The following is a 25,273-nucleotide window of genomic DNA, read 5'->3' as shown; positions in this document are numbered from 1 at the left end:
ATTCCCAGAGACTATTCAACAGTTGTAAACTACTTGTTAAAATATCTTGGAGTATATAATTAAGCCACTGTGATATCTTTTTAAGTGCCCAGGACAAACAAATCTAACTGGTTCACCTCCCTTCAAGACAGGGATATAGAAATAACCTACTTATTTATAGAGAATCCCAACTCCCTTATTTGGATATCAGCAAGATTTTTTGAAGGGGAAGATGCCCTGTTATTTAACCAAGGCCTGATTGGAAGTTCAGTGCCTATCAAGTTCAGGCAATAATCTTCCTTCCTGCTCAAGCTAAGTTTCACCACATCATAACAGTCATCTTTAATCCTAAAAACGAATATGGAGAAAGCAAATAATCTCACACACACACACACACACACACACACACACACACACACACACACATAATTCCTACAAGGTAAACTTTCACAACGGGAAGTACATACGTAAGAGTCCCAGGTTCTCTTATTTTTCTTTCAGGCCACCCAGTCTCCAGGATGGGAGTGTTTTCTTAAGCTTCATTTTTCCCAGGGAGGGAGGTCTCGGTTTTCCAATTCTTTGGCCAGTGAGTTGAAAATCTAATTCAGGAGAGATATACTAGGAAGATATACTAGATATACTAGGAAGCCTGATTGTAGATGCATATCTAAACTGCATTCTGCTATTTTGTATTCCATTTATCCGACCATTGTATCTTTCAATTGATTCAAAACTTAGAGCAGAAGCAAAAGGATGTGATTAACTATCACCCTTCAAACATCAAAAGTCAACAGCTTCTATAGAAACATACAATTCTTATAAATGTACTCCTAAATAATTTAACACCTTTTAGACAACATGTACTTTTCCAAAAGAAACAGAAAAATGCATTTTTATTTTGAGAATGACATGATCCTGCACCCTCAGACATGGACTCAGGAATGACTCTATGCAGGCATATTTGGGTATATTAAAAGCATCCCAATAATTTACTCATACATTCATAATGTTCCCTTTTTACTTTAACCCATAACAAAATCTGCTCTACTGTTATATCTTTCTCTAGTCAGAATTTTCTGGTTTAACTAGCTCTTTCCTCAATCGCTTCAATAAATATTAGAATACATTAAATCACAGTTTTTGAAGGAATTTCTATAGGGAGATAAAGTATGTAAAGACAGAGCATGGAGATTTCTGGACAAATAACATGATCCTGAAGTGGATTTTTACAATAGATTTTTAGCTCATTTCTAAACGGTTTATTTTAAATATCAGGAAGGCTTTTGACAGCAACTGCACATCTACCAATTCAGAATTAGGTTTAAGTCCCTTGTTCTTAGATTCAAAAATACAGTATTGTTAATTTAAGGGAATTTGCACCCTATATACACTAGACAGATCACAAAGATGATATACAACATGATAATTTGAAAACATGGTAGAAGGAACTTGCAGTTTTGGCAGTGGGGTTATCAGACTCAATTTCTCAACGTAAACAACTATAAAACTGACAAAATATTTGAAACAAGCATTGAACAACAGACAGGATAGATGTGATCCTTAGAGAAGAGAAACACATGAAAGCCACTTTAATCTTGCTTTCTGCCTGGAGGCACTTCTCAGATCACAGAAAGGGAAGAGGAGTCAAAAAGAGGACAGAGGTCTCACTGTGTGGATCAAACAGAGGTCAGAGTTTGGGTCTGCTGAGGCTGCTGGAATTTGAGGCAGAGGGCTGGACAGTGGAGAATAAGGAGTTGTATAAGGAAGAAACTCCAGAAAGCTGCATAGAAGTCTTGGCTGAAATTAACATGCAGCAACACAGCGAGGCTCCAGGAAGCCTAGCAAAGGACAACTACTGAGGGGCCATAAGATGAAAAGTGTACCTATTGAGCAGAGAGAGCTCGGAGACACTGGAGGTCCAACCAGAGACCACGGGGAACACGGCTACACGGCTGAGGTCCCAGAAATGCTATGCCTCAGGTGCTGTATATTGCTCTATATTGGGAAACAGTGCTCAGATGTTCATATTTCTGCAAGGGCAAAGAAAACTGGCACCTCGGCTCAAAGTGATGGCATAGACAGAGACCTCTGAGGTGACACAGAATTTTATCTCCCACAACTGTGTGCTTACATTCCAAAGGTCATTTGACCAAGAAGCCTTCCCCATCTCTGTCTGTCTGTCTGTCTCTTGTATGTGTGTGTGTGAGCATGTGTCTGTGTTTATCTCTCCCTCCTTCTCTGGAGGGGAAGAGGTGAAGTTATACAAGCAGCTCCTACATAAGCTCCCAAACTAATAATGTTGTATTCCACTCAAGAACTAGAAACCCCCCACCCTGTACATGTGGGAGACAACTGCCCTCATCACATAAACCTGTGAGGAAAAATGGAGCATTGGAAACCAGTGCAAAGATACTCTGCAGATAAATAATTGGTTTGCCTTTGATGCAGAAGTCTTGTGTTTACTGTCAAGATAAAATAAATATATAGATGCAAAGCTTATTACTCTACTTTTAGAATAAGATTACTTCAGACCTGCCTGAAAAAGCCTAAAAATAAACCTGAACACAACCTGATTCTCCTGTACGTTAACTACCTTTAAAACAAAATTCAACAACTTTCAAATTAAGACAACAAAACACAGATTCTCAACAATGTAATATTCACAATGCCAGGAATGTAATAAAAAATTGCCAGACAAGAGAAAGCAAAAAAAACTCAATATATGTATCAAAAAGGAAAAACAAGTCAGTATAAAAGCTTCAGAGGTGACACAGATGTTGGAATATTGGAATTAGTAGACAGGGACTTTAAAATGACTATTATACATATATTTATAAATAAGAGGGCTATCTTATCTTTGTGTTACATAATTTAGAAACTACCTGAAAGAGTCTTAGTTTTTCTTTAAAACACTGAATCTACTCAAATATTGAAAAGGTAACTGCTAAAATCTTAAGTCACTGAGGAAAGCTTTTAGTCTGGAAGATATCTGTTACAGTTGTTTCTAATAATCCAATTCTACTATAAAATAATTTTAATTTGGCTTCCTTGTTTTAGTTACTTTTTATTATTTTATATCCCAGGGGACAGCCATGCTGAATTAGCTGCAAACTGGGTCCTTAGACAACTAAACAAGATGACATGCTGAAAAGGGCTATTAAAAATTTTCTATGAATATTGAAAAACACCAGCTTTAAACTTAGGTTTCATTTTTTCATTAATTAAAAGAACAATAATCACATACCTACCATGTGACAGATATGACTGATACTATGATTAAGTTATAACTAGGTATACATCAACATAGATATTACAGAACTCAAAGAGGTATGGTATAGATAGAAAAACAAAATAATTCTTCTTGTTTGGGGTTTGTATTTAATTATAAAGGATGAACAAAAGTTACTCCAGAAGATCAAATTTGAAAGTTCTGCAGTTAGGAGTATATACTTGGGGTTTTGGCGTGATTGATTTTGACCTTGCTTTTTTCCTAAAATTAACTGACTGGTTTGTTCATTCCTTTCAATATCTGTTTGCTCACCTCTGCTTTATTTTTATTTTTTTAAACAATAGAAATTTACTATCACACAGTTCTGGAGGTTAGAAGTCTGAAATCAAGGTGATGGTAGTGTTGTTGTTTTCTGAGGGCTGTGAAGGGAGAATCTGTTCTAGGTCTTTCTTCTTGGCTTGGAGATAGCCGTCCTTATGTTCACAAGGCAGTCTCCATGTGTGTGTGTGTGTGTGTGTGTTTGCCTGCTCAGTCGTGTCTGACTCTTTGCAACCACAGGACTGCAGCCTGCCCAGGCTCCTCTGTCCATGGGATTCTCCAGGATAGAATACTGGACTGAGTAGCCATTCCCTTCTCTGGGGGATCTTCCCAACCCAGGGATAAAACATGGGTCCTCTGTATTGCAAGTGGATACTTTACTGTCTGAGCTACCACGGAAGCCCCTGTATACCTGCCTCCAAATTTCATCTTTTTTATAAGAATATCAGTCTTACTAAATTAAAGCCCACTCTAATGTCTGCCTTTTAACTTCACTACCTCTGTAAAGACCATATTTTCAAATAAGGTGGGTTACATACTGAGGTACCAGGGGTTAAGAGATCAACAAAGCAATCTGGGTTGGGGTGGGGGTAGGGTGGGGAGGTGGAATGGACATAAAACAGATATGTAAATATTTTTGTTTCAAATTTGTGCATCTCTTTCCATGAAAACCAAAACACTTTGCTGTACACCTAAAACTAATACAACATTATAAATCAACTGTACTTCAATTAAAACAAAACAAGACAAGATGAAGACAAGAAGGGAATGTTACAGTCACTTACCTTTGTTTTAAATGTTTATGTTCACTGTATTTGACATTGTTATTGCAAATACTTGAAACACTTTTTGGAAGTATTTTCTACAAGTTATAAGGAATAGCACCAGGGGAAGTTACTTACTTTAAGTTTATTTCTAAATGCATTTTGGATTTACTCTACTTATACCTTGAATTTGTAGAACAAAACAAAATAGAAATCATAAAACACATTGATCTCAATTTATCATAATTGTGCTTCTCAACCTAGAAACAATCACCCAATATAACATACAATCATGAGTAATTTTAAGACCAAAATTCCCCCTTAGCAGTATGTACCAAAAATGTCTGCAACTTCTAGAACCTTCACATTAGCAAAACCCAAAAGGGCCTTTGACACATCAATACCATAAAATGTTAATTTACTGCCATGAACAGCTATCAGCCTCTCAACTATGTATGTGTGAACCCAGTATGAGCCTAGGTGTGCCAAACAGCCGCTCACAGTGTCTTAGTTTAACTTTAGGTCAAGAATCCTTCCTTTTAGAAAAACTCACACATACACACATTGAATTAATTATCCTAACACAAAGGAAAATGAAACTTTATGATTATAATAAGAATTATCCGGGGACTTCCCTGGTAGTCCAGTGGCTAAGACTCCATGCTCCCAATATTGAGACCCCACAGTGTTTTCTAAACTTTTTAAACCCAATTCATGGTGAGAAATATATTTACGTTGTAATCCAGTTCCCAAATATCTAGAGCAAAATAACATTCATACACAAACACATACAAATGCATACATAGATACACCCATATATATTAAAACTGCAAACTTCTCATGAGACAGTGTTCACCCTTACGATGTGTGAGAAACTCTCGACATTTTCTATTCTGCTTTTATTTTTCCAGTCTTGAACTAAAATTGACTAGGATCCTTGTATGAGTTTTGACTCAAAGTCTGAAAAACACAGACCAGTGGTATTTTTAAGTCAGCTGCACAACTTGCTAAAGATACAAATTCCTAAGCCCCATGTAAAACTATTGAATTAGAATCCATGGAGGATGGATCCCCAAAACACTGCATTTTAGCAGGCTCTCTAGATGATCCTTAAGCATATTAAATTTTGAGAACCCTTGGTGTTATTTAACTTGAGATCTATAGGATCCTCAGGTGTTATTCAGACAAACAGAGGTAGAAAAAAATATTATTGCCAGAAGCCATAGTAAATGCATAAATGGGCAAGGGAGAGCATGATTATGTTTAAGGAGGTTCAGTGGAACAGGGCAAGTTCATAGGGCTCTATGGGAAAACAATGTGGATGAAGAGGTAGGCATGGTTCATTCTGCCATCTGCCTCTCCCAGTTAGTTCCAGGCCACCTAAAGAATAACATACAAGTATACATTCTTAAAAAGGAAGGAAATTTTTACACATGCTACAACATGGACGAACCTGCAGCCATGAAACTAAATGATGCTTGCTCCTCGGAAGGAAAGTTATGACATATCTAGATAGCATATTAAAAAGCAAAGATATCACTTTGGAGACAGAAGTTCACATAGTCAAAGCTATGGTTTTTCCAGTAGTCATGTATGGATGTGAAAGCTGGACCATAAAGAAGGCTAAGCACTGAAGAATTTATGCTTTCAAACTGTGGTGCTGGAGAAGACTCTCAAGAGTCCCTTGGACTGCAAGAAGATCAAACCAGTCAATCCAAAAGGAAATCAAACCTAAATATTCATTGGAAGGACTGATGCTGAAGCTGAAGCTTCAATAATTTGACCACCTGATGCAAAGAACTAACTCACTGGAAAAGACCCTGAATCTGGGAAAGACCAAAGGCAGCAAGAGAATGGGACAAAGAGAAGATGAGATGGTTGGATGGCATCACCGACTCAATGGACATGAATTTGAACAAACTCTAGGAAATAGCAAAGTACAGGGAAGTCTGGCGTGCTGCAGTCCATGGGATCACAAAGAGTCAGACACTACTTAAGAGACTGAACAGCAATAACATGGATGAACTTTGAGGACATTGTACAAAGTGACATGAGCCAATCACAAAAAGACAAATATTGCATGATTCCACATACATGACATAACTAGAGTAGTCAAAAACTCAGAGACCGAAAGTAGAATGGTGGTTGCCAGGGCCTAGGGGAGGGAGAACTGTTGTTTAACGGGTATAATGTTTCAGTTTTGCCAGATGGAAAGAGTTCTGTGCGACAGAAGACTGACTGCACAAGGATGTAAATGTATTTATTAACACCACTTCATTGTGTGCTTTAAAATGGTTACGATGGTACTTTTATGAGTATTTTACCACAGTTAAAAAAATAATACATGAGACTAAGAGTCCTGAGTTGACACTTGACCTTGACTAGTATTTGACTCTTTTCCCAGGGATACTAACGTCTCCTTATTTCTTGGGAGCAGTAGTAACCGTTCCCTTTTAGGCAAGGAAAGCACTCAAATTATAAATGTCTTTTTTTTTTTTTTTTTAAAGAAAAAAGCTTGTTAAAACTTTCTACATTGGAGAATGAAAAAAAGATACAGGAGAGAATCAATTATAACTTAACCTTGTAATGAAGAGCAGACCTCTGCACAGCCTCAGTGGAAAGGAGATGAAACACCCTGGGTTTTGCCTAAAGATCATAAACTACCTCTGGATGGTAGTACATATTTATCCCTGACAAATATTTTTGTCTAAAAGCTTTTCTTGTGAAGGGAAATTTTATATAAAATACTAATCTGCTAGTTAACAATATTCTTATTTGGGGGTGCCATAATTCAATGGTTCCCAGATCTAGCATTAAGCCGAACATCAGAATTCTCTGAGAAGCCTTAAAAAAATACAGACCCTTGGCCCCACTCCAGATTTAGTGGAGCAGGTTACCCAGCAGTGAACTTAAGGCCTATGTGTTTTTAAAGCTGCCAAGGATATTTTTATGGGTAGCCTTTTGGGGGAAAATCACTCAAAGTAAGGACAGCTATGAGAATGGCCACTTGAGTATGTGATCTTATCTCTCTCTACCCTCTCAAAATCTCTCTGAAATGATTGAATATAAAAGTATGAAAATATCCTTAGCAATACTAGAAAGCCAGAAAAAGTTCCATAAGCCGACCAGAACACTAAGGAATTTCTGGAAGACATAAAGCAGATGGAATCAGTAAAACCCCAAACTGCTAAAGAGCCTGAAACAAAGAGTATCACTGTTAAGTAAATGTTACCGGCAGAACCTCAGAATACTCCCCAGAATCAGAGGGAGAAAGTGTGGACAGCAGATGTGGGTCAGCTGTCCAGTAACTACTGGAGGGTTTGGTAACGATTTGCTAGCCTCCTACCCTCAAAAAGGCTGGCTCCTGAATTGTTCTCAGGTTTAAAATGGTGAGAAAAGAAGGGTTGTGCTTTGGGTAAATGCATCTGGTCCAAGATGTAAAAGGAGCTCCCACTCCCAGAAAGCAAGTTTCTTGTGAACATCATAAAGGAAAGTCCAACTGGTTGAATATCCTTCCTCCTCCCTCCTATATCCTCCACAGACAGAGACCTTATAACTTGCATTCACAGCAATATTTCTAAATTATGCTAAGGAAACAAATTCATGTAGATCCTCATATATAAACAAGAAAAAAAAATCATAGAACAAATGAATGGATGAATGAAAGTATTTTTGTTTAATTTAAAGAAAAAGTATAGGTAATGGAGAAAAATAAATTCTAGAAATTAAAAAAAAAAAACTTTATCTCATTCATCAAACAAGAATAAGTCATTAGAGGGACTTCCCTGGTGGTCCAATGGCTAAGACTCTGTGCTGCCAGTGCAGGGGACCAAAGTTTGATCCCTGATGAGGGAAGTAGATCCCACATGCTGCAACTAAAAAGATTCTGCATGTGGCAACAAAGATCCCACGTGCCACAACTAAGACCTAATGCAGTCAAATAAATAAATAATTTTTTTTAAAGAATAAGCCATTACAAAAAATGCAGACTACTTGGAAATTAAGATCATGAGAGCCAAGAAAAAGAAAACAAATCAAGCAGACAATAGCACCTCGGAAGAGCTGAATAATGGAATGAACACAGCTGAAGAATGAACTAGATATAACTGATTCTCTTGATTAGCCACAGAATATTTCCTTCAAGGTGATCATTACAAAGTGTACTTTGGCAGGTCCCTCCAGCATTCTGTGGGTTGGAGGAAGACCTGGAGCTAGTTAGGAGGAGAGGAGAGCAAGCATCTCACTGCAAGTTCCCAGAGGGTGGGCCTAGTGAGTCCACTCTGAGCCTTCTACATCTGCTTCACCTAGGTTGTACCCTTACCTGGAATGTCCAAGGACTATTCACTTTACTGAGGTCTCCTCCACTTAGAGCTCAGTCCAGGGACCATCTCCCTCTAGGAAGTTTTCCTTAATTTCCCTTCTCTACACTGATTTACATTTTCTAGTATATCTGCATATGACCACAACTAAGTTTAACTAACTGTATTATAATTACCTATTTGCATTTCTGTCTTCCTCATGCTCTGAGGGATATTTTAACTGGAGGCATCACTTCTATTCAGATACACAGACGTGGATATGTCATTCATTCTCTTAATATATCTTGTATGCTTACTAGAAGAACTAAATGCATGTTCTAATATCTACAGGAAAACACACAAAAATGGTCCTGTCTACCAAGGCCATGGTCAACCCATCATTAAATACAGGTACCTATTTACCCCAAGTTGGAGCTCTCTGAATTCAGCAGGGTGCTATCACATTCTGGAACTTTCTGAATTTCCACCAGGTAATAGTTTATACAAATGGGTTCCTAAGAATCCAACAACTTGGTCAAAATCTAGGAAACCTTACTACATTAACAGTCAATACATTTTTGTCTCCCCAAAATGGATACACTGTTGGATATTTCATTTGCTGGATGATATTTGAAAGTTATCCAGAGACAGTCCTAAAAGGTACTTTCACCTTTATACTGCTATTTCTACTCTTCTTGTATGTTACCCCTTGACCACTGAATTGAAAATTATGCAACTCTGTCATGCCAGGACTATAGCAGGATATGAAAGGACACCACAGTTATCACTACAGATCATCTATCATCCAGTCAACTGAACTATTTGTGTCTTGAATAAAACTCATGGAAATGTGAAAAGGGCTTGCACTTTCCAATTCCTCCTCTCCCCTGCCCAAGATCCAATATATTCTCTATACCATCTCCTGGATTACATGCATCAACAGGAACAAAGCAGAAAACAGAAAATGTACTTGACCTCAAAAGCAGGTCATCTGGAAATATTAGAGAAAGGTAAAGAACTAAGCCTTTGCAGAAACACACAAAAAGCAATCAGTAAGAATACAAAAACACTTCCTTCTATCTCAATTTCTCAATAAATCCCACTTTTAATAGAAAGTCATAAGTATTAATCCCATTAATCACATATTTATTTCACTGAGTAGGTAAAACTCCTTTTCAGGCTGGGAAGAAAATTCCCTAAATACAGACATTTAAGATCAACTCCCTACAGAGCTAGGAGTTTAGAAGTTGAGGTATCCTGAGGAAGTAGGCATGTCATAACCCCCATACACCCAAATTTATATCTCTTTTTAAATTACTCCCCATAAACAAGACAAGAGCAAAAGTAGTAAGTTCCACCATGGGTTGGGGGAATCTAAGGGTTTGCGACACCGTCAACAGCTAATATTGTGAGACATGAGAAACAACGTATTTTAAAAATGAGACACTATCTTCTCAAAACAGTTGTTAATGGTCTTTAGGTAGAAACTCCTTAAAGAAAATTGAGTGCTCCTTCCATTGCCATTGAAAATAAACCCTGCTCTTTCAACAAGATGGGAAGGCAGCTGGAACAGGATTCAACATAAACTGAAGAGAACATTAAAAGTATTTCAGAAAACTTTGCATTTCCACACAAAGCAAAAAAAAGAAAATGATTAAGGGTGCTTTCTTTGAAATAATACCTATATGCAAAATTCACCATCTAGACTTAACCTCTACCTTTTAGAGATATAGTACAGGGATGGGGGCTAACACAGGAAAAAGGTAGAAACAGAAAATGTGCAAAAGCTCAACTGGTTTTTAATAATCAGAAGCATAGACCTAGAACTCAGGAAGAGATATGTTCTCAACTCTTTTATACTTAGTTATTATCCTTCTATAAAAGTACATTCAGCGAACAGTCTTGAAGTGAAACTAAAGAACTGAGGGACAAGGGAGAAGAGAAGAAGGAGAGAGATAGGGAAGGGTGGCTACTCATTCTGCATTGAAAAGTCTGACTGCCTGTCTCAGCTTCAGTTCTGAAATCTTCCACATCGACACTGCATGAGACATCATCACCACAGAAAGGATGATGTGTTTCAAATCTTTACAGAACAACATTTATACATTTATATATTCTAATGTACAGTGTTTAGCTGCATTCGTTCTCCAAGTAGGGATACCAAGTTAGAAGTTATGGCCTAATTAGCAAGTGGCTTAGTGACAAGTATAACCTGCTATATCAAAATTGCTCAGTAGCTACACAGATTGTCGATGATAATTTATGAAAGAAATTCTAATTCAACTGATTAGTGCAGTAAGTGTCAAACAAAGGACAGCAGAATATATGTTGACATTTCCACATACGTGTTTGACACAGGAGCAACTCTAAACTATAATTACAAAGAGCACAGACTATACCAGTCATCATTTTAGCATCAGAAGCACTAATAAACACAAGAGCTTTGTTTTTCCACAAAGAACTTTGTCACAGATGGCCCTATCATTTTCCAGTTGAAAATCTTACATGTCAATAGAAATACTCCAAAGTATTTACAATCTTAATTTAAAGCATTAGAACCCACACAATCAAACTATTAACAAATGACAAGTTGGGAGTTTCCACTTACGTAGATATATTGTTGAAGCTGAGAAACAGACGTTGGAGGCAGGGCAAATTATCCACATCTCTCTAGAAGGAAACAGAAAGCAAAAATCTATCAGCTGAAAGGAAAAAAAAATATTATAAAATGTCTTCTTGTTCAGCTGTTGAAATACATAGTCATTGCTAGTTACTGCAACCTTGCTAGACCCCTGAATGCTGCTGGGCATTGAGCTCCATTCTTCTCCACTGCAGATTAAATGGGAGGGTTTTGGTACATCCGCAGAACAAGCTGCACCACTCGCAAGGTAAAAAGCAGTGAGGAGAACAGAGGGAGATACTGCTGCTGCCGCTAGCCTCTTCAAGCATGCTTTTGGGAAAGGAGCCAAAATGCTACTTCAGCCTTTCAACTGTAGCACAAACACAGTATGATCAAACATTTGTTAAAAATCACTTGGAAAAGAATCTGTTCAAACACTTTAAATTTCAAATTTATGCAATCAGCTTTCCAAACAGTATTGAGAATTTCAAAGCCATTCACCTCACTATTCTCAAACCCACAGAAATACACCACTCAGTTGCAAATGAATCAATACACTGACAATGCCCCCATAATGCTAAAAGTAGATCATTATGACTGTCAATGAAGGGTACTGGAAGGGCAATTTCCAATCTAAGCAAGAATCCAAGGTTCTTACAATTGGAAATCTATGCTGTTCTGTTTAGGTGCAGCACTCCTGGGCAAAACACTGCTGTTTAAATATAGCTACCATCAGCAAATATTGAAATGTTTTGGCCCAAATGATTTTTTACCAATTTTATTAAAAGACACAAACCTTCTGAAAAGTCTGACATATTCTGGAATACCAGAATCTTAAGAGGAAGCTTAGTAATTACCTACTCCATAATCTCATTATTCACATGAGAAAAAGTAAAACAGTTGAGGTTGTGGCAGGCGCAGCGTGGGAGAGGGGTGGAAAGGTGACCAGGATACATACTGTCATACACACAGAAGTCAAAATAGGACAATATTCCAGTTATCCTGGCTTTAGTGCTCTGCTCTTTACAATACTACACACACTGGTACTTCTAATACTAAATATTTTTCACTTTTATTATTTACAATAATTTCCAGTTATATCCAATTGAATGATGCTAATATAAAAATGTACATTTTACATAAATTGTGGCCAATATTTAAACCCAATCAAAACTTGTCTTACTCTTTCCATAAGTCATCATCTTTCTTCCTCCCCCACTTTCCTTCCTCCCTTTTAAAACTACTATTTCAAGACCGAATAAAAATGTAGGCAATGCATCAAAATTACAGACAAGTTCAGCTTTTCCAAAAAGTCATGTTTATTTTTAAAAATTTGTTATACAAAGAAAATATAAAAGTGATAGAACTGTGGCAGAGCCACGTCTCATTGATTTTTTAGAGGACATAGGAGAAATGAATCTGGCTTAAGACATTTTCCCACATAGTTTCCTATTTTTCTCTCAATCCCTTAAACCCTAATCCATGTAAAAGAAATACAACTACCATTGATCAACACCCTGGCTATGTATACCATTCACTTGGCATTACCATTCTCAGGCCTACCACTGAAAAACCTGTTCCACAGATGTGACCGAGTGATTACTAGATATTTCCACCATGGTAAAAGAATAAGTCTTCAGAAAACAGTAAGACAACCAAGTTCCCCTCACTGGGTATACACTCTCAATGTTAGCAAACTTCTTGAACCATCTCTACCAGTTACCGCTCTCTGATATTCCCAGAAATGAGGGTGGAGGGGGAGGGGAGGAGTGATGGATTACCTCTTCTTGTTCCAGGGCTGTAATTTCCAAGAGGAAAGGATAGCTTGCTTCCTATCTGGTCTCTGGAAGTTTAGAGTTACAGTCAGATTGAAAGCCTGTCTGAGGAATCTCTTCTCTTAAATTCTTCCTGGAATCTAACTGAGATATTTCTGGGCATAAGCATTGTTTGCTGACATCTAACTGGGAGAAAACTGAGAAGCAGTAGCCTGAATCTCCTTTGAATCAAGGCATCTTAAAAAAAACCAAAACAGGACATTTGCTTTTTTCTGTGCGATCACTCTCACAGACATGGAGAATGCTCCTAAAACCCACTGGGCTTCTCTAAGAAGTAGGCAAGCACGAATACCACAAAGTAACAGTACAAAAAGGACAAGGATTCTCTGCGTGCCCAAGGAAAGAGGCGTTACGACAGGAAGTGGAGTGGCTATGGTGGGCACGCTAAACCTATTTTCCAGAAAAAGACTAAAACTACACCAAGATTGTACTGTGGCTTGAATGCGTTGAGCCTAACTGCAGATTTAAGAGAATGCTGGCTCTTATGAGATGCAAGCATTTTGAACTGGGAGGAGATAAAAAGAGAAAGGGCAAGTAATTCAGTTCTGAGCTTCATATTTTGTTTTATTATGAAGACAATAAAAATTGGAGATTGTTTGCTTTATTTAGTTGCAGTTGGTTTTTGGAAGGGAAATAAACTAGTGCCATCAATTTTTAAAGAAACAGCCGTCTTTTGGGGCCCCAGACTACCACCATCAAAGACTACAGATACACAGACACACATTTCAAGACAGTTTTTTTGCTATTAAAATATAAACTCAAATTACATCAGGCAATAAATTGTGAGAAAAGGTTTTTTAAAGTTTATTTGATTATAATGTTTTATATTTATTTTCATTTAAGAAGCAAAATTTTACCAGAAGTTTTTATCAAATTTTCAAAAGTATTAACTCTCATCTGATAGAGGTTTAAAAAGTATTCACAAGTTGAAAAATTGAAAATCAGAATTCAACAACATATATCCCAAAATCATTTTAGGAGATAGCCTTTCCAGAACTTTAAAAAGCAAAATAATTACGCACAATCATTGTTGTTGTTCCAAACTTAATTCCTATAAGAAAATTATAACTTTAATTTTTCTAGCAATTCTAAGATATACTCTGTAATGAATTTCTAGCATTACAATAGACAAAAAGAAAACATCCTATTTATCATATCAATTATCTATGCATGAATTATTTACAGAAGGAAAAAAAAAAACGACTGCTGAAAGTTACCAGAAGATGGTTGCTCTAATATGAGAAAGAACAAAAGATGTAGATACATAAGATTCAGGAAGTCGACTCACTATTGGAGAGAGGCAAGAGAAACTCAAGGATGTCATCTCCATAGCAGGCCTACGGGCAACCAATCTACATTAGAGACAGAGGACAGAGGGCTAGAAGGGGTATCTTCGAAGAGAGAAAATGAAACAGATAGATTACTTGAGATCTTTGCCCATATAGAGAAGAATTTTAGAGTTCTGTTGGGGAGTTTGGACCTTCAGTTAATAGGAGAAGTGAGACAGTTATTAATGCCAGAGAAAACAAAAGTTTAGTATCATGGTCCAACATTCACTTTGAAAAGCTCACCTTGTTCTGCCAGACAATTCTAACCTGAAAATCTGAAACCTGTTAGTTGCTCAGTTGTGTCTGATTCTTTGCAACCCTATGGACTATAGCCCACCAGGCTTCTCTGTCCACAGAATCTTCTAGGCAGGAATACTAGAGTGGGTTACCATTTCCTTCCCCAGGGGATCTTCCCGATCTAGGGGATGAACCTGGGTCTCCTGCACTGCATGCAGATTCTTTACCATCTGAGCCACCAGGGGGTAACCTATTATGTCATAAATTCATCAATCTGAAGCCAGTGCACTGAAAGACCCACCTTCAACAAGACCCCCAAGAAATCTCAGAAATAAATATCGTGACTTGGTCCTTAAAATATGACTAAGACTGTGTCAAGAAAATGTGCTCTTCCTGTCAGGAAGTAATAATCTCAACTTTTCTTTATCAGCAGGTTGTTCTGGTGTTACACTGAAGAAGCCAGCACTCAACAATCTACATATAAGTATTTCGGAATAATGAGGAAAGCAAAAATAAGGGGTTACGGATAATTTAAGAAAGCTAAATCCTTATAACATTGAGAAAAAGTCAGCACATTTATTTCACTGTCAAGTGTCAAATCCTCCCAGAAATTCTTTTCTGGAGGTAACTATTTCGCAGGCAGTGAAACTATTCCAAAGAGGCAATAACATACCTAAGATAAGAAAAAGAAGATGAAATATTTACATATAAGGGAATATTTACAGTTCATCTGTTAACCTCTTAATATCAAATTTATTGTATTTAACAAAACACACTTCTGGGAATCACACTCAAAATATGTTTTGAAGTTCAGACACAAAACCATTTTACAGAATTTTTAAAATTAAAAATAGACTTTAAAAATTATTTACTATATGGTTATTGAGAAGAATATTCTTTATTTTTCAAAAGAATAATGACCTGCCAATTTAGAAGCATGTTTGTCCTACCCAGTTCAGACACTGTTTTCCATATTCCTAAACTTCACCAAAGAACTAAATGACTCAGCAATTTGACCCCGTGTAGAACATCTATTACTGGAGCTATTTTTAGAGGAGCCTCCTGCAGGGGAATAAGGAAGAAGGGTGAAGAGACAGAGGCTTTGGCATACAGAAAGGAGAACAAAATGACTGTAATAAAATCACAACAGCTCTCATTTTGTTACCTATTCTGTTACACAAAAAAGTCAGTGTTAAAATATGTAGGGGTAATTATCTTCATTTTGAGAACTAAAAACAAAGCACTCAATAAGCTTGAAAAAAAAGAAAAAAGTATTCCTTTTTATGAGAAGGTTTATAAATTCTAAAATTACTTACTATAGCCATCACTATAATACAGACACATATTATATGAGGAATAATATGTGTAAGTTATCATATCAACAACTCAAATCATATTTTTATATACCACGAAAAAAAGTCTGTTACCCGCCTCTATTATCCAAAAGCAGTAATATCCATATCTACTTTTTACATTTATTTACTACCTATCATCTGGCAATTATCAGTCAATCTAGCTGCAAGCTGCTCTTTCAGTCTAATTTATTTCTGTACACTGTTGGAATCCCCTGAAAATAAAAGGAACTAAAAACCAGCCTAATAAGCAGGAAATGACACTCTGATTACAGAGATAATAATGATTAGTCTTTATAATCTAAGAGAGCTAGATATAACCACTATGAGGAGAAATAGAAAAAGCCTCAATTTCACAATCACAGGACTTTCCACACTTGAATTTCTAGTTCAAATTTACATCACAGGCATGATCTAACAAAAAAGAAAGTGTTAGTTGCTCAGTCGTGTCTGATTCTTTGTGACTCCAAGGACTGTAGCTTACCAGGGTCCTCTGTCCATGGAATTCTCCAGGCAAGAATACTGGAGTGGGTAGCCATTACCTTCTCTGGAGAGCTTCCAGACAAGGGATTGAATCCAGCTCTCTTGCACTGCAGGCAGATTCTTTACCATTTGAGGTACCAGGGAAACCCAAGACTCCTCATAAAAAATGGTGCCTGCCATTCTAACCCTTACCACTACAGGCAAAACTCACTAGAAAGACATAAACTCAAATCAGACTTTACAGCATGCACGTGTCTGTGTGTGTGTGTGCATGCACGTGCACGCTCAGTTGCTTAGTTGTGCCGTACTCTTTGCAGCCCCGTGGACTGTAGACTGCTAGGCTCCTCAGTCCATGGAATTTTCCAGGCAACAATACTGGAGTGGGTTGCCATGGGATCCAGGGGATCCCATGGGGATCATTCGAACCCAGGGATCAAACCAGTGTCTCTTGCATCTACTGTATTGGCAGGTGGTTCTTTACCACTAGCATTACCTGGGAAGCCCTTATAGCGTTTTGACAATTCCAGAGGATTAATGAAAAAAATTACTATGAGCAAGAGTAAGCATAAATTTTAGGCAATAAATGTAGAATTACCAAAAAACTAAGAAAATATAATAACTTGATAAAGACTATGGAATATCTATGTTTAAAATTATTAGATAAAATGAATCAAAACATGAGAAAAAATATGTTACAAAGATATTTGGGCATTTATTTTTTAAAAATCCATGCAGAACTTCTAGAAATAAAAAGTTATTGTCATTATTAAAAATTCAGTGGATGGACTGAAAATCAGATTAGACAAAACTAAAGAGAAAGTCAGTGAACTGGAAGAAACATTAAAGAAATAAAAATCATGCACAAATTTAGCAGAGAAAAGTAAGAATGATGGAAATTTTAAGAAACAAAGAATAGAACAAGAGGGTCCATCCCATGTTTAGCAGGTGCTGAAGAAGCAAAAAGTGGAAGAAATCAATATTTGAGATACAAAGCCTCAGAATATTCCTGTTCCCATAATCAGTCAAAGAAATGAATCCACAGATTCATAAAACATAGATATTGGGTATGTTAATAAAAATTATCATATTTAATCAAATCTAAGATATCTGATGATTATTTTATGTAACACCTGGTGAAAATAAACTTATGATTAACCAATAAAATATCACTTTGTATTTTTATTTCATTATTACCGAAAGAGTTCTTTTAATTTACTCAACCATATTTTTTAAAGTCAAATATCATTTCTTAACACATAAAAATTAGGCAAAATAAATTTGTTAAATTAATGATCTCCCCAAATATCTCCATGTATTATAAAGCTAGAACAGTTAGACAGTATAGTCTTGGCATAATAGTAGACAAACAGATGGAACAGAATAGAAGGTTCAGAGAAAGACTCATTGGACTATAACTCAATTTTGAAAAACAAACCAATTTAATTAAATGGTGGAAAACGAGGCCATTTGAATAATGGTGATGGAGAAAACAGACATTTCTATTTGGGAAAAATGAATCCTGACCCCTACATCTCACACCGTGTGTGTGTGTGTGTGTGTGTGTGTGTGTGTGTGTGTAGTCACTCAGTTGCAATTTGGGAAAAATGAATCCTGACCCCTACATCTCACACCGTGTGTGTGTGTGTGTGTGTGTGTATGTGTGTGTGTGTGTGTAGTCACTCAGTTGCATCCGACTCTCTGTGACCCCATGAATCCTGACCCCTACATCTCACACCGTGTGTGTGTGTGTGTGTGTGTGTGTGTGTGTGTGTGTGTGTGTGTGTAGTCACTCAGTTGCAATTTGGGAAAAATGAATCCTGACCCCTACATCTCACACCGTGTGTGTGTGTGTGTGTGTGTGTGTATGTGTGTGTGTGTGTGTAGTCACTCAGTTGCATCCGACTCTCTGTGACCCCATGAATCCTGACCCCTACATCTCACACCGTGTGTGTGTGTGTGTGTGTGTGTGTGTGTGTGTGTGTGTGTGTGTGTGTAGTCACTCAGTTGCATCCGACTCTCTGTGACCCCATGGACTATAACCCACCAGGCTGCTCTGTCCATGGGATTTCCCAAGCAAGAATACCTGAGTGGGCTGCCATCTCACACCATACACAAAACTTAATTAAAGGTGGATCACAAACCTAAAATGAAAGGTAAAAGTATAAGCCTTCTAGAAGATAACAGAGGAGAACATATTTATGATATCTGGATAAGCAAAGACTTCCTAGACAAGACAAAAAAGACACTAATGATAAAAAGAAAACAAATTGATAAACGTATGTCACTAAGACTTAACGTTTCTACAGGTTGAAAATATTGTTAAAAAAAAATATATTGTTAAGAAAGCAAAAAAGGAAGCCATGCAGAAAATGCATTTAATATATAAACAAAATAAAGGGCTGAATCTAGAATGAAGATCTACCATACTCACTGATAAAAAGGTAATATATTTTTTTTAATGGGCAAAAGATGTGAACTGATACTTCACAAAAGGATATACCAGCATAGCCAATAGGTACCCATTGTCCATGAGGTATCAATTAGTCACTGAGTAACTGCAAGTAAAACTACAGTGAGAATGTAACACAGTTTTGTCAAACGCAGTTATCGTCCTTTTAAAGTATTTGACCGTTAATTAGCAAGACCGTGTGGAATTACAGTCATTCCTCCAACGAAAAGCATATTTCATTAATATTAAATTTGTTTTTGCTATTCTATTTCCATGTCTTTTTGAATAATGTTTGATTTCAATTCCAAATTATGCTATAAAATTTTAAAATACATTTTGAAGAGTAATTAAACTCCACACATGTAATACCAACAACTGAAATGATAATAATATAAATAGTTATCAAAGTCAAATTCCTTGGGAGTTCCCAGTCCTTTGGCCAGATCCCCAGGTTGGGAAATCTGTTGTAGACCCTAGAACTTTTGCAACACTGTGAGAACTTCTTTGGTATAATTGTTCTCGAGTTTGTGGGTCACCTGCTTGGTAGCTCTATAGTGGAGCTAATGGCAGCCTCCTCAAAGCTAGTGGAGGTGACGGAATTCCAGTTGAGCTATTTCAAATCCTAAAAGATGATGCTGTGAAACTACTGCACTCAATAAGCAAGCAAATTTGGAAAACTCAGCAGTGGCCACAGGACTGAAAAATGTCAGTTTTCATTCCAATCCCAAAGAAAGGCAATGCCAAAGAATGTTCAAACTACAACACAATTGCACTCATTTAACGCACTAGCAAAATAATGCTCAATATTCTCGAAGCTAGGCTTCAACAGTACGTGAACCAAGAACTTCCAGATGTTCAAGTTGGATTTAGAAAAGGCAGAGGAACCAGAGATCAAATTGCCAACATTTGTTGGATCATAAAAAAGTAAGAGAATTTAGAAAAACATCTACTTCTGCTTCATTGACTATGCTCAAGCCTTTGACTGTGTGGATCACAACAAACTGCAGAAAATTCTTCAAGAGATGGGAATACCAGACCACCTGATCTGCCTCCTGAGAAACCTGTATGCAGGTCAAGAAGCACAGTTAGAACTGAACATGGAATAATGGACTGGTTACAAATTGGGAAAGGAGTACATCAACACTGTGTATTGTCACCCTGCTTATTTAACTTATACGCACAGTCCATCATGCAAGATGCCAGGCCGGACAAAGCACAAGCTGGAATCAAGACTGCCAAGAGAAATATCAATAACCTCAGATATGCAGATGACACCACCCTTATGACAGAAAGCAAAGAGGAATTAAAGAGCCTCTTGATGAAGGTGAAAGAGAAGAGTGAAAAAAGCTGGATTTAGAAAAGGCAGAGGAACCAGAGATCAAATTGCCAACATCCGCTGGATCATCAAAAAAGCAAGAGAGTTCCAGAAAAACATCTACTTCTGCTTTATTGACTATGCCAAAGCCTTTGACTGTGTGGATCACAATAAACTGTGGGAAATTCTTAAAGAGAAGGGAATACCAGACGACCTGATCTGCATCCTGAGAAATCTGTATGCAGGTCAAGAAGCAATAGTTCGAACTGGACATGGAACAATAGACTGGTTCCAAACTGAGAAAGGAGTACGTCAAGGTTGTATATTGACACCCTGCTTATTTAACTTATTTGCAGAGTACATCATGAGAAACGCTGGGCCGGATGAAGCACAAGCTGGAATCAAGATTGTTGGGAGAAATATCAATAACCTCAGATATGCAGATGACACCACCCTTATGGCAGAAAGTGAAGAAGAACTAAAGAGCCTCTTGATGAAAGTGAAAGAGGAGAGTGAAAAAGTTGGCTTAAAGTTCAGCATTCAGAAAACTAAGATCATGGCATCTGGTCCCATCACTTCAAGGCAAATAGGTGGGAAAACAGTGGAAACAGTGACATACTTTATTTTGGGGAGCTCCAAAATCACTGCAGATGGTGACTGCACCCACAAAATTAAAAGACACTTGCTCTTTGGAAGAAAAGTTATGACCAACCTAGACAGCATATTAAAAAGCAGAAACATTACTTTGCCAACAAAGTTCTGTCTAGTCAAAGCTATGGCTTTTCCAGTAGTCATATATGGATGTCAGAGTTGGACTATAACGAAAGTTGAGCACAGAAGAATTAATGCTTTTGAACTGTGGTGTTGGAGAAGACTCTTGAGAGTCCCTTGGACTGCATGAAGATCCAACCAGTCCATCCTAAAGGAAATCAGTCTGGAATATTCATTGGAAGGACTGATGCTGAAGCTGAAACTCCAATACTTTGGCCACCTGATGTGAAGAGCTGACTCAATGGAAAAGACCCTGATGCTGGGAAATACTGAAGGCAGGAGAAGAAGGGGACAACAGAGGATGAGATGGCTGGATGGCATCACCAACTCAATGGACATGAGTTTGAGTAAACTCCGGGAGTTGGTGACAGACAGGGAGGCCTGGCGTGCTATAGTCCATGGGGTCACAGAGTCAGACACGACTGAGCTACTGAAGTGAACTGACCTGATGTAGATTGTAAGATATATTCACATTTCAGATTTGTTGAAATATAGAAAAATACATGCCTCAAATTGGTCAAATGTAGTAGTTCCATATCTATATAGATCATAGTGAGTCTGAAAGACTTCAAAAAGAAATCTTATAATCTTAAAACAAACAGAGGAAGTAAAAAAACAGTGATAGATGACAGTTTAATTACAATAATAGAAAACTGAAGACAAGGGTATATGCGCTTCAAAACATCTAGGAGAAAAACAACTGTCAACCAAATCCAAAAGTCAGTCATGAGTAAAAGCAAAATAAACAAGTTACTTGACAAACAAAAACTGAGAAAGCTTATTACCACCAGAGCCATCTTAAAGGAACTTTATCTAAGTTATATTCTTGGGGAGGAGTGGTGAAGCCAAACAAGTATGTGGGTGAATCCAAATAAACACTGACTAAAAACACAGCAATTAAAGTGTCTAAATTGGATGGTTTTAAAAAAGGAAATACTAGGCAACAAAAGCATGCAAAAGGAGAGGGGTTTACTGGATTAAATGATTCTAAGGTCCTTTTTTGAGAATAAGGTAAGGACGTGTACTAGACTATAATTTAAGTCAACTGTGTATTTTAAAATGCAATAGTAACCATTAATGTGAAGAAGAACAGAGAAAACTCCATCAACTGGAAATCAGACACAAGAAAAAAAAATAGGAAGCTTGAAATAACATCAAATTGATGAATGGAAATGTATGTAAATCACAATTAGTATAACAGACAAACGTCTGATCAGAAGACAGATTCTCAGACTGTAAACTTAAAAAGGAATTGTGTATTCCTTACAAGAAAAAGATTGAAAGCTAAAGAATGTTTAATATGATTCACTGAAAAAATCTCAAAAACATATACCAGGAAAAAAATAACCAAAAGAAAGCTGATATTAACATTATACTAAATAAATGTTAAGGCAAGAAGCATTATTAGTTTTCTGATATATAATACATACTTAGAACAGAGCTTGGCATATAGCCCATGCTCACAAAATACTTAGAAAATGAAGGAGTTAGCAATAAAGATAGTCAATATATAATAATAAAAGAAACAATTTAGGAAACAATCTAGGAAATACATCAACTAAATCAACAATCTGGGAAAATACATCTACTTTAAATTTATAAGTGACTAGAAACATAGCTTTAAATACTGACCACAAACTAGACAAATATATTGAGAGTAAGTATTGACTATAAATATTAACTGCACATTAGGCAATAAAGAAAACCTCAATAAACCAATTATATATAATCAACATTCACTAGCCACAATGCAATTAAATTGGAAAAGAATGACAAAAAATGAGTAATAAATCCATACGTATCAAAAAGTTTAAACACACTTTTAAATATACACTTGGATCAAAAAAGAAACAATGGAACTTAGAAAACATTTAAAACTAAATAATAATAAAAATATTAAATTTCAAAATTTGTTTGATGTAGAGGGAAATTTATATCTTATGTGCTTATATCAGAAAATAAAAAAGACTGAAAACCAATGTTTCGAGTATTTAACATAATACTTTAGACAGAAAAATTTTTAAATGGAGAAATAAGAAATATAAGAACAAACAACAATAAAATAGTATTTTTTTAAAAGCTGTAAGAGAGGTTCTATGAAGAAAAAAACTGATTCTTTGAAATTACTAGTAAGATAGGCAAGCCTCAGGCAATACTGATCAAGAAAAAAAAAGTATAAATAAGCATTACTAGAAGTGACAAGGGAACATGGCTATAAATAGAGCAACCAAAAAATAAAATAAAAAAAGAATTTAGATGAAAGGAAACTAAAACATATCAAAAACTGATGTCCACTATTATACAGTCAATAGTTTAAAACTATCCATTTTACAAGATAAATTCTACCAAAATAATCAAAGAACAGATCATCTTTATCTCAAATATGAGGTTTATACTAAAAAATCTGTGCGACCCTATGAACTGTGGCCTGCCAGGTTCCTCTGTCCATGGGATTCTCCAGGCAAGAATACTGAAGAGGGTTGCCATTTCCTTCTCCAGGAGAACTTCCTGACCCAGGGATCAAACCCATGTCTTTTATGTTTCCTGAATTGGCAGGCAGTTTCTTTACCACTAATGCCACCTGGGAAGCCTTATACTAAATAGGAAATCAAAATAAAGGATCACAGAATATTAAAATAAAAAGCACTCTCCAATTTATTTTATAAAGATAGTATGATAGCAGAAAAGAATAAAAAGAAATTATAAGTCAATATCATTTATCATAAATATGAATATTATGACACAAATATTAGCAAACAAAAAAGGAAAGTATATGATATGTAGCCCATAATACACATAACAACCCAAAGTGCTAGAATGACTTTTCATCACAAAAATCTTGTAATATAATTTTCAAAATTAAGATTAAAGAAGAATCCACATGATCAATCTAAGGGTAGTAAAAAAATCAAACAAACCAGGAAAGTTACTCATGAAACTTGACATGCTATTTTTAGAATGTATACAGAAAAAGAAAAGACCAAGAAAAAAATTTCAAAAGAAGACAGGCTAGAGATTTCCCCGGTGGTCCAGTGGTTAAGACTGTATTTTTCAATGCAGAGGGTACGGATTCGATCCCTCAGTGGGGAACTAAGGTCCCAGATGCTGCAGAGTGTGGCCAAAAATTAAAACCAAAAATAAAGGAAGGAAGGCTGAGAAAGGAAGGAAAAGGAAAGGAAGATTGGGCACCTCATTCTACCAGCTCTTAGAACATAATACTAATAGAAATTTACAGTTATTAAGACAGTTATACCATTATACTGAAACATGTACAGAGACCAAATAAACAGACCAGAGAGGCCAGTCACAGACCTATGCATATGTGGATATTTAATTTGCTAAAAGAAGACACTGCCAAGGGGAGAGGGAAGGACAAAAAGAATTTACTTTTCAAGAAAATGTGCTGAGACAACTGGTAATCCATATGAGAAAAAAAAAAAAAATGAAATTGGATTTCAATGGCACATCACAAGCAAAAATCAATGCCAAATAGATGAAACATCTCCACGTGAAGAGCAACTTTAAAACTCTTGTTAGACAACATAGAAAAATATCTTTATGTCCTCAGCCTATAAAAAAGAATTTTCAAACAAAAAGAAGAAACAATAAAGGAAACTATTGATTTTTACTTCTGTTTCTCAAAGAGAGCAGAAACAAAAGAAATATTACTGATCAATAAGAAAAAGAAAAAGACATTATAACAGTGGGCAAAGGATAAGGCTATCTGCAGAACAAGCAATATCAATATCAAAAATGGAAAAAAGATGATAGGCATTTAATCCCACTAGAAATTCAAATTCAAATCTCAAATAATAATTTGAAAAAAATTATTCAAAAAAATTCAAAATCTCAAATCTCAAAATAATACAATTTCATAGTTACAAGCCTGGCAAAAATTAGAAGGTAAACATCTGACAACATCAAGTGTCAATAAAGTTGTGAAGTTAAAGAAATTGTCAGGGAATGCTGATGGAAATGTAATTTTGTACAACCACTTTGGGGAAAATGTGGCAATAACTAATAGAATGAAATGATGTGCATAGTCCTGGCACCAAGCAATGCTTCTCCCAAGTCACCATTTAGCATTATTTTTCAAAGGCAGATTACAACCAGTTTTTCATCAGTCAAGAAATCAATTCAGGTACTTCACAGGTGGCTCAGTGGTAAAGAATTCTCTTGCAATGTAGGAGACGCAGGAGATATGGGTTCTATCCCTGGATCGGGAAGATCCCCTGGAGAAGGAAATGGAAACCCACTCCAGTATTCTTGCCTGGAAAATCCCATGGACAGAGGAG

The 25,273-nt window shown here is 36.4% G+C and overlaps 1 protein-coding gene across 8 annotated transcripts in view; it reads right to left on the bottom strand.

Annotated features, from left to right (window-relative positions):
* The window catches only part of LRRC49 (leucine rich repeat containing 49), a 154,987-nt gene that overhangs the window by 95,491 nt on the left and 34,223 nt on the right, over nucleotides 1-25,273 (bottom strand). For 7 of the 8 annotated variants that reach the window (XM_043470946.1, XM_043470942.1, XM_043470944.1 and 4 more), the window contains one exon: nucleotides 11,197-11,258. In XM_043470946.1, the coding sequence (XP_043326881.1) occupies nucleotides 11,197-11,258 (62 nt within the window). Of the gene's footprint in view, nucleotides 1-11,196; nucleotides 11,259-16,444; nucleotides 16,473-25,273 lie in introns of those variants that run through there. The other variant, XM_043470949.1, reaches the window with a different exon arrangement.

This window comes from Cervus canadensis, chromosome 6 (genome assembly GCF_019320065.1).
Source record: "Cervus canadensis isolate Bull #8, Minnesota chromosome 6, ASM1932006v1, whole genome shotgun sequence".
NCBI classification, from domain to species: domain Eukaryota; kingdom Metazoa; phylum Chordata; class Mammalia; order Artiodactyla; family Cervidae; genus Cervus; species Cervus canadensis.
Note: the sequence above shows the minus strand (reverse complement) of the source record. Positions and strands in the feature narration are given on the sequence as shown.